General features: G+C 37.6%; 2 protein-coding genes across 4 annotated transcripts; both read left to right on the top strand.

Moving 5' to 3' along the window:
* The first annotated feature begins 1,721 nt into the window (after positions 1–1,721).
* Positions 1,722–6,050, top strand: LOC131968529 (gastrula zinc finger protein XlCGF8.2DB-like). Of its 3 annotated transcripts, none has more exons than XM_059329452.1 (2): positions 1,722–1,969; positions 3,602–6,050. In XM_059329452.1, the coding sequence occupies exons 1-2, from the start codon at positions 1,789–1,791 to the stop codon at positions 4,666–4,668; spliced, it is 1,248 nt and encodes a 415-aa protein (XP_059185435.1). In that variant the 5' UTR covers positions 1,722–1,788; the 3' UTR covers positions 4,669–6,050. The 3 variants fall into 3 exon arrangements, with proteins under 3 accessions (XP_059185435.1, XP_059185437.1, XP_059185436.1); XM_059329454.1 differs by having other exon boundaries at positions 1,862–1,991; XM_059329453.1 differs by having other exon boundaries at positions 1,918–2,037.
* Positions 6,051–6,850: 800 nt separating this feature from the next.
* On the top strand, positions 6,851–10,994 carry LOC131968740 (uncharacterized). The gene is made up of 6 exons (XM_059329740.1): positions 6,851–6,943; positions 7,654–7,992; positions 8,121–8,366; positions 9,861–10,196; positions 10,319–10,570; positions 10,833–10,994. The coding sequence occupies exons 1-6, from the start codon at positions 6,895–6,897 to the stop codon at positions 10,961–10,963; spliced, it is 1,353 nt and encodes a 450-aa protein (XP_059185723.1). The 5' UTR covers positions 6,851–6,894; the 3' UTR covers positions 10,964–10,994.
* The last annotated feature ends 4 nt before the right edge of the window (positions 10,995–10,998 follow it).

Genomic DNA, 10,998 nt, shown 5'->3' with positions numbered 1-10,998 from the left:
AGGACAGCTATCTGGTCACCGTAGGATGTGACATATTTGGCCATCTGGTCATCACTCCTCACCTGTAACACTGCCTTGTCAATCTGCAAACATAAAATATTAGAAGATATATTTGAGATGCTTGCTTTGACTGACACACACACACACACACACACACACACACACACACACAGAGCCATAACCCTCCCCTTTCAAAACAGTGTCACTGCAATCTTTCAATGCACCTGGACATAGCTGGTATTACAGTAAGAACAGAAAGAGAAACACAGAGATGCGAGATAGAAAGCTGGCCTACTTCACACAAAATCCATTACATCCATTTCAAGCAGATGGGTGCAGTTTCGAGTTTAATAGTAAGTGAACACCCCTGCAAGTGACAGCACATGTATTTATTCTGCTGCAGAAATGTGTTGATGTATTTTTTGGTTTTGTTTAGGTCTGACAAACACTCGGTTATTAATAAAAATAAGCGACGGTAAAATATATGCTATGCAAAGCTAAACCTGCAAAACCTGCAAAATCTGTTTAAGGCACCACAAAACGTGACACACTACACGCATTATTTTCTTTTTCGTATTTGTATTCAAGGGATAAACCTGGTCGTCACAATACAGTTTCGTTGTATTTCATTGTATCAGCCTCGTATGCACAACTTGCCATGGCGTGCATGGTTACTATGGATACAGTATGTACGCGTAGCTCTACATAAAGCAAAGTAAAATGAAACGCCTAACGACACAACGTTATGGTCGTAGGACTAACATTAGAGTGTTTTTATATACAGTCTGTCATAGACTGTATATACAATATACATACTGGTTAGAGCAGGGAAGTAATGAGCGCGAGCATTATCTTAAACATTAGCCCTAGCTGTCACTGACTCGGGGTCTGCGTTGCTACATTGATTAATTATTTTTTAATGAATATGAATGAATATTTATATAATATTAGCCTATTACTATGCTCACCTTGTCTCTCTTCATGCGAGTTATGTCCTCTTTTGGGACCGATCTTGAAGTCAAAAAGCTCTCCAAGTCCTCCTCCATTGCTCCTCTTCTTTCGTCAGTATCTCGGGATCTCGCAAAAGTATCTCAGGATCTCGCAAAAGTATCTCGGGATCTCGCAAAAGTATCTCGGGATCTCACAAAAGTATCTCAGGATCTCGCAAAAGTCCGTTCTTTTTTTTTTTTCTCCCATCATTTTTTTTTTTCACCCATCTTTTTTTTTTTTTCACCCATCTTTTTTTTCCCCCGTGTCCCCTGGGGGGCTCCGTAAGACACAAATTGACCACAAAATGATCAAAAAAAGACACAAAATGACCAAAAAAGACAAAAAATGGACACAAGACAAGACATTAAATAACCAAAAAGAGTAAAACACATTAACACATGAACACTTTAACACAGTGGGACATTAAGGGACATTGAAAAAAAAAAAAAAAAATCGAAGTAAAAAAAAACCCAAAAACTTTTGCGCAAAGGTTTTGCGAGATCTCGCAAAAGTATATTATTTTTTTTCAACTTTAATTTTTTCCCCTCTTCCATGTCCCTTTAGGGGCTCCGTAGATTATTGCCAGGCTAATGAGCTGTACCATGTTTATGAGAATCACCCATTAATACAGTCTATGGAATCACCCAATGACTGTTTATTTCCTGAGGGAGGCAGTAATGCGACACAAGGATGCCAAGTGCGATAAAACCCCAAAAGAAGAAGAAGTGGAGGACCTGTGTAGCCGTCGCTGCTTCAGTGTGATCTGGTTTCTTTACTGTTTACTGCTACCATCTCAAGATGTCTGCAATACAGTCACTGAGGACGTTCGTCAACCATCGACTGACAGTTGCTGTCGAAGAAATAATCGGGATGTTTGAGAAAACACTAAGCGAGTACGAGGAGGAAATCGATCGCCAGCGGAGGCTGCTGGGAGCTGATCAGCTGTCTGCTATCAGGATAACAATACAGAGAGAAGCCGGTTTGTCCCTTTATTTGATCCGGTATGGCCTCTGGACCACCTCACTATCAGTAGGGACCCAGTAAAATGTGTGTTTTAGCTGCTTGAAAAAGCTGATAAACGTTTACGTTAATATTGATTGATAGATTACTTTATTCATCCCCGAAGGGAAATTCGGTTGTCATAGCAGTCCGGTATTCAAGTACAATAAAAATACAATAGAACAAAATACTGAGGTAGAATAAATAAAAACAACAATAGAAAAAAAACACAGAATAGAATAAGGACACTTAAAAAGTTAAAAAAAGAAGATCAGTTGGTAGGTTGGCAAGATGATGGTAATTATACTGATGATATGATGGCAACAATGCTATAGTGATTAGACAGTATATAATAATAATAATATTAATAATAGTACAGTATATAATATATAATATCATATGTAATAATAAATAGTAAGAATATGATAAAATAAAAATAAATACAATAATAATAAATAATTATAAATAAAATATAATAAATAAAATAAGATGATATATAATATATAATAATAATAATAATAATAATAATAATAGTAGTAGTAGTATATCACAGTATATAGTAATAATAGTAATGGCAGCAACAGTGTGTATAATAATAATAATAATAATAATAATAATATTAGTAGTAGTAGTAGTAATAATATTAATAAAATAGCAATGTGTCGTGCATAGATTTAGTGCATTATTATATTGGCTGCTAAAAATACACACACTCCATCACTGTAGCTGCTTGTGATGGGGATCTGGTCTCTTTGTAGTAGGGTTGTCACGATACTAAAATTTTCAACTCGATACCGATACTCAGGAAAATATTTGACGCTCGATACCATTTTCGATACCACAAGGATAAAAACAAAGACCCCAAAATTTAACAGAAATATTTTTATTAACAAGAAAAATGCAACATGTAAAAATTAACAGAACCAGAGGTTAAATATTTATAAAAAAAAAACAGTATGATACTATGATAACAAGCTTCAGGTCTGAAATAAATAAATATAATAAACAATAACTATTAGAACAATATTTTGAGGTTGTATGCTGTGCACAGGGTGTATCGATACTTTTGAAAATGAGTTTCGTATCCGGATACAACGTTTTAGTATCGATACTTTTTTGAGCTTTTGACAACCCTACTTTGTAGTGATCCGTTGATAAATAATAAATACTTCATCCACCTACATTGTATTTAAGTGGACTTATACATATAATTACTTCATTCTAAAAAACATCAAATGAAATTATATTTCTACATTATATTGTATTTCTATATTTACACATATTGTCAACACTGAGCAGAACATATTCTAAAAACAACCATTTTTTTCTAAAGTTTTGACAAATGTGTTATATGCCGTTGTGTTGCAATGTAAACGTAGATTGTATTTTTTTCTCATTTAAGTTCACATTTATTTTCCTGCCCCTTGAACCGAAGGGTAAAAAAAAACATTCTCTTAACGATGTAGTGTTATGTTATACACCCAGTCACAACTATTTCTACAGTGAGTTAGCGAGGTGGGCTAAAAATCGGATTTTGGCTGGCAGTCTGAACGTGGCCTAAGTGTCATTAAAGTGCTACTTTTACATGATGTCCTGTATTATTGTGTCTCAGGTGTGTTGATGCAAGGTGCAAAGATTTCCCCTGAACAAAAGATGAGCCCCGGTCTGGACCCAGGGGCCCAGGAGCCCCCACGCATGAAAGAGGAACCAGAGGAGGTCTGTATTAGGCAGGGGCTTCAAGTGCTGGAGGGGGCTGATGTCTCAGAGTTCCAGTTCTCTTCTGTCTCTGCGAAGAGTGAAGATGATGAAGAGAAACTCGAGTCCTCACTGCTTCACCAAAGACAAACTGAAGAAATCAGAGAAGCAGATCTTCCAGACAGTCCAGCACAGCAGATTGGAGCTGGAAGAGACAACTGTGGACAATTAGAGCCAAACTTTAACTTGGATGTATCTGGTTTTTTGAAAGCATCCAGCGATGGTCAGTTTTTCCTTTCACAGTGTTTTAAAACTGAGACTAAAGACTTAGATGATGACTCGAGCCAGATGATTGAATCCCAGCCATTTTCAGACACACTGAAAGACAATGAAGCTCATAATCAGGACAAAATCCATAAATGCCCAGCATGTAGCAAAACATTTAAGCAGAATGCGGCTCTGCAGAGGCACATAACATGCCACACAGGGGAGAGACCATATCACTGTACTGAATGTAGTCAGACATTTAGGCAAAAGGGAAGTTTGCACATACACATGAGAAAACACACGGGAGAGAAGCCTTTCTGTTGTGTAGTTTGTGGTAAAAACTTCACCCAGAGTGGAACATTAGCTGCACACATGAGGATTCATACTGGAGAGAAGCCTTTCAGCTGCTCAGTATGTAACAAAAGGTACAATGGAAGAGGGACACTAGTCAGACACATGCGAGTGCACACGGGAGAGAAACCATTTATGTGCTCTATTTGTGGGAAAAGATTTAGTGAAAAAGGAAATCTGGATAAACACAAGAGAGTTCACACAGGAGAGAAACCATTCAGTTGCAGTGAATGTGAGAAAAGTTTTAGTTTGCTGTCAAACCTCAAAAACCACAAGTGTTCTGCTAAGAAGAGCAGTGTAACATGCGCTTCAGCTGGGATGTCAAAATGGGACAGTTCAATTAACCAATCAGTAGGAAGCCTTTAGTCCAACCCAGTTACCAGAATAAAATGTTGGCATTGTACATCTCTTCACCACAGAACATGATTCATTTTGACATTTCTTTGCCGGTGCAACCTGTCCTCATTTCCTATTTGTCACATGGAAAACACATTTTTTTTTTCAAATTCAAGGTAACAAAGTGAGTAATTGATCAACAACTAGTATTTGTTCAGTGTGTAACTATTGTGACTTATCCCTGCGGTTTCACCATTTCACATTACAGGTTTTCTCCATTGGTTTGGCTCATTTCTTGAAAAATAAATTACATTCTCAAAACTCTAAGATCATTTGTCAAAACAAGTCTTACAGTACAGCCAGTGGCGGTTCTAGACCAGTTTTACTGTGGGGGCCAAGAAGGGGGCAGTGTTTAATCAGAGGGGCCCATTAAAAAACGGCAAAGATTATATTTAAGCATTAAAAACCTTTATTTTAGCTCATTTAAAAATCTCATTTAAGTATATTTGGAAGATACAAATACATTGATTGAAACAATGAGACTTGAATTATTTTTGCACGACAATGACATTTCTTATTTTTGTGCACAATTACTTTTTTTTTATTTTGAAAGTGCAGTATAGTGAGAATGATCTTTTTTTATACACACACATGCTTTTATTGCACAATTAAACTATTATACAATGGACACATTCTGGGTTCCTTTTGTGCACAATGAGATATTGTTTGAACAAAAAATAGGTAAGAATTGATCCGTCGTTCATTGTTATAAATTGATCATTTAAATATTAATTTTACACAGGGGCCACAACAGGGGCCAAGGGCTTCTTCACAGGGGCAGTGGCCCCTGTAGGCCCCTGTGTAGAACCGCCACTGAGTACAGCACAACACCATAGTTCACTTGCAAAAGCTCATATCTTTTCCAAAATGTTCACTTGTGTCAAAACTAAATTTTTCATATAGTCTGTTCCCCCAAAATGCGTTTCCCTTTGGCATTGTGTACGCACTGCAAGTCAAAATGTTTACATGTTTGTCACTATGGCAGAGACCATTGAAATATCCCTCATGTCCACCTCTCAGTCCTTCATTGACAATGGTTACAGCACTAGTTTTTTTGTCTAGCAAACAGAATACAATTGTGTGTACGACTGAAAAAGAAAAATAGGATTTCACAGTAAGAATACTGTAATGATCGCCTTCTGAGTACTGTCACTTCAAATTACTTTTGTTTCTTTTGGTTACCATGGTAGCGTAAGGTCGTAGGTGAGGCTGACTGTACTTTTTTCCCGGGCTGGACAGAACTCCTCCGTAACCATATAACATTTTCAATAATGTCTTTTTTTTTTACCTTCAAGTCTGGCATATAATTGGTGTTTGCATAAAATAAACATGCAGTGTGACTGTAAAGACTTTTTCTGTTTTCTGTTCTTATTACAACTTTAACGACCCATGGAAACCCCCCGGATCTCTACAGTATCCTCCAAGGTTTGACATCACACATTGCACTTATACTGCCAAGCAAATAGTAACCATTTTTATTCACACACATAAAGCAACTTCCATGCGTCAGAGTTAAAAGAAAATGTATACAGCACAATATACTGTAATATAAACACATACACATGTAACCCTGTTAAGAATTCTTATTCATAACATATATAATGAAAAATGTATGGTTTAAAAAGGTTCATATTTGGTTAACAGAGGTCAAGGGGAACTAACTAGTGGGCGGAGCCAAAACACGCTTTCCAAAAAGTACACAGGAAGTACTCAGTGGAAACATGCCTATTTTCACCAAAACACTTCTGGTTTCGTTGTGAGAAAATAACACTGCTTTGCGGAACAAAGAACTTTCACTATGACCATGTTGCACCAGTGTCCTCAGATACCTCTGATACTATTAAGACCCATTCTGACCTGAAGCTAAATAAACTCTGACTTGTTCATTAGAAAGAGCAACAGATTCCTCAACATCACCTGTGGGTCTGAAATCTGACCAGAAAGCACATCATGTTTTTTATCTGCACACTGATCCACATGTGGCTTTTTGACTGTTTAGATACCAACATGAAACTCAGAGAGATGACAAGCTGATCTGTTTCAATAAAGGGAAGTAAAGGTTCAAGTCAAAAATGTTAAGTAATACTTCGCTCATAACAGGAAATTAAAACTGCATCTCTCTTAAAGACCCACATCAGTGGGTCAGAGACAGTTGAGGTAGTGAGACAGGAGATAGACGGAGACGGAGGAGACAAAATGGTTGAACTGAGATGGACGATTTTCTTTGTGATGCTGCAGTTTGCAGGTAAGGAAACAAAACACAAGTTTGATCACAAGAAACTGAGAAAGCTAAGTTTGTTTTGATCAAAGTGTGTTGAGTGAATTCTTGTGAAAGGAAGTCGGCCCTTTTTCAGATTTAAGTAAAGCAGGGGTGGGCAACTTAAATGCTGGAGGGGGCCACAATTTTTCATGGACACTACCACAGGGCCACATATAGGACCGTACACTTAACCAGATATGATGAAACTGCAATTTTAAATATGTTTACAGTGCAGTAAGTTAACATATTTCATGCTCAAATGCATATAACAGTATAAATAGGAATACAAAAGGTTTGAGTAAGGTTAGACCTTGAAAGTCACATGACTTGGAACAAACCAATAGGAAAAAATATCCATGGAATAGCCACAGGATATGACTGTCTTTAACTTGCATTGTAGCGAAATCCGTGTCAGTTTCACGGAAATTTGAGTGATTCCGTGGCTATTTCATGGATTTTGAGTTAAGCGAATCCGTGGCTATTTCACGGATTCCTGTGAGACCAGGTCCCCTCCCCCCAACACACACACACACACACATTCACCTGCACCTAAACTGTCACAGCATGTAGTTGTCAAGTGAGGGTGTGGGCCTTATGCGGCCCCCGGGCCTCCAGTTGCCCATCCCTGAACTAAATCTATGAAAGCTATATCCTTGTCACGGATCATTTTTGATATTTTCTCTCATCTTCAACAGGAACTGAGCAAAATCTATCCTACATCATGGCCAGACTTGGAGACGAGGTCACTTTGCCTTGTGACAATGTGATAAAAAATCAGAACCAATGTACCCAAACTTCTTGGTTTTACACTGGTTCTGAAGGAGATCAAACAGCAGAGCTGATTAGTCTCGGTCAGATTGATGAAAGTGAGATAGCTGAAGATATATCCAACAGACTGAGTGTGACAGCAGACTGTTCTCTGGTTATAAAGGACGTCACATATAAGGATGTTGGTCATTACAGCTGCAGACAGTTCAACAGAGCAGGACAACAACAAGGTGGAGATGCTCTGGTTGTTCTGTCTGTTATTTTCAGTGAGTATTTACATCATAATGTTTTGAAATCAAACTATAACGAGATATTATATTAATCATGATTTCAGTGATGACGTTAATTTCACTCTTCTCTCTCTTTTCTCTCACAATATCTCCATCTTCACCAGTCTATGAAAAGCAGAACGGTGATCAAACTATCTTGAACTGCTTTGTGTTTACATATGGTGGATGTGAGCACACAGTTCAGTGGTTGTTTGTTGGTAACTTTAATGACGTGGAGACAACAACAGGTTACTGTTCAGCCAGTGTGACATTTCCAACTCGTTATCTGAGTCAGAAGTCAAAGTTCTACGAGTCTCTGAAGTGCAACGTGACAGATTACAGGCGTGGAGAAACGCTGCTGTTTTCAACAGGCAAGTTTAGTCTAATTTGATCATTTTTATATTTGAAGATCATAATATTTTTACTCATTTCAGATGGTAAACATGATGTATTTTATCATTGATGGTGTCTCCCTCTCTCTCTCTCTCTCTCTCTCTGTCTCAATTCAATTCAATTCAATTCAATTCAATTCAATTCAATTCAATTCAATTCAATTGGCTTTATTGGCATGACGTAACACTGCACATATTGCCAAAGCAAGCGTCAGGAGTTTAAAAAAAAAAGATAACAGTAAGGAAAGCAATGTTTACAATAAATTAATTATAATTCTATCATTAATTTCAAAGGAATTAAGAAAAAACGAATAACAATAAAAGAAAGCAATATTTACAATAAATTATTATAATTCTATCATTCATTTAAAAGGAATTAAGAAAAGAAAAACTAATAACAATAAAAGTAAGCAATATTTACAGTCCTTGAATTACAATCAATCTATCATTCATATAAATCTAACCGTCCCACAAATAAGAAGAAAGACAAAGAAAAAAATAAAAACAAAACAAACATCAGCTGTGTGTGTCTCTCTCTCCCTCTCCTCTCTCTCTCTCTCTATTTAAATGTTTTTTTTTTTCAATTCAATTGGCTTTATTGGCATGACGTAACACTGTACATATTGCCAAAGCACGTATCAGGAAAAAAAAAAGATAACAGTAAAGGAAAGCAATATTTACAATAAATTATTATAATTCTACCATTTTAAAAGAAAAGAAAAACTAATAACAATAAAAGAAAGCAATATTTACAATAATTGAATTACAATCAATTGATCATTCATACAATCTAACCGTCCCAGCAAAAAAGAGGAAATAAAAAATAAAAACAAAACAACCAACAGCTGTGTGTCTCTCTCTGTCTCTCAGTGTGTGACAGGCAGAAACATAGACTGCTGCTAATCTACAGCTCTGTGACTCTTCCCCGAGGAGGAGTGGCAGTTTTTCCTCATCTGACCATTTAAAAAAACCTTTTTTGACGGATTCAAATTTTGGGAAATATGTTTCTCTACCTCTATCACCTCTCTCTCTCTCTCCCCCTCTCTCTCTCCCTCTCTCTCTCCCTCCCCCCCCCCCCCTCTCTCCCCCTCTCTCCCTCTCTCTCTCTCTCTCTCTCCCTCTCTCTCTCTCTCTCTCTCTCTCTCCCTCTCTCTCTCTCTCTCTCTCTCTCTCCCTCTCTCTCCCCCCCCCCTCTCTCTCTCTCTCTCTCCCTCTCTCCCCCTCTCCCCCCTCTCTCTCTCCCTCTCCTCTCTCTCTCCCCCCTCTCTCTCCCTCTCCTCTCTCTCTCTCTCTCTCTCTTTCTCTCTCTCGCTCTCTCTCTCTCTTCTCCCTCTGCTTTGAACAAAGTGTGTTGAGTGAATTCTTGTTAAAGGAAGTCCGCTGTTTTTCAGATAATACTCACATCTAACTATCACTATGAAAGCCATATTCTTGTCACGGATAATTTTTTTATTTTTCTCTCATCTTCAACAGTAACTGGACAAAATGTATCTTACATCATGGCCAGACATGGAGACGAGGTCACTCTGCCTTGTGACAATGTGATAAAAAATCTGAACAAATGTGACAAAACTTCTTGGCTTCACAGTCCTAAAAGAGGAAGATCAGCAGAGCTGATTAGTCTCGGTCAGATTGATGAAAGTGAGATAGCTGAAGATGAATCCAACAGACTGAGTGTGACAGCAGACTGTTCTCTGGTTATAAAGGACGTCACATATACGGATGCTGGTCTTTACAGCTACAGACAGTTCAACAGAGCAGGACAACATCAAGGTGGAGATGCTCTGGTTGTTCTGTCTGTTATTTTCAGTGAGTATTTACATCATAATGTTTTCAAATCAAACGAGATATTATATTAATCATGATTTCAGTGATGAAGTTAATTTCACTCTTCTCTCTCTTTTCTCTCACAATTTCTCCATCTTCACCAGTCTATGAAAAGCAGAAGGGTAATCAAACTACCTTGACCTGCTATGTGTTTAGATATGATATACATATATGTGAACACACAGTTCACTGGTTGTTTGATGGTAACAACAATGACACGGAGACAACAACAGGTTCCTGTTCAGCCAGTGTGACATTTCCAACTCCTCATCCTAGTCAGAAGTCAAAGTTCTATGAGTCTCTGAAGTGCAACGTGACAGATTACAGGAGTGAGAAAACGCTGCTGTTTTCAACAGGCAAGTTTAGTCTAATTTGATGGTTTTTATATTTGAACATTATAATATTTTTTACTCATTTCAGATGGTGAACATGAGGTATTTTATCATCGTTCGTGTTGTTTTGTCATTTCTTATCATATTCAACAACATCTCTCTCTCTCTCTCTCTCTCTGTAGCTGTGGATGTAGATATTCATGTCGATTCTCTTTTAGCTACAGGGTTTTTGAATAGAACAGAGAGCTGCAGCCAAAATGTTTCTAATGTTTTTATTGTAATTTAGATTCAGAGGGTGTGGCTGAAGGTATCGACACCTTGCATCCCACTCTCTCTCCTTGGTGGTGGATCATCATTGTGCTTGTGGGTTTAGCAGCTCTCATAACAGCTGTTGTGGTGGTCAAAAAATGCATATAATAACTAAAGGTGAGAACATTCACAGATGTTATATT

Source organism: Centropristis striata, chromosome 3, assembly GCF_030273125.1.
Source record: "Centropristis striata isolate RG_2023a ecotype Rhode Island chromosome 3, C.striata_1.0, whole genome shotgun sequence".
NCBI classification, from domain to species: Eukaryota; Metazoa; Chordata; class Actinopteri; order Perciformes; family Serranidae; genus Centropristis; species Centropristis striata.
The sequence above is the reverse complement of the archived record's forward strand: the minus strand, read 5'-3'. Positions and strand labels throughout refer to the sequence as shown.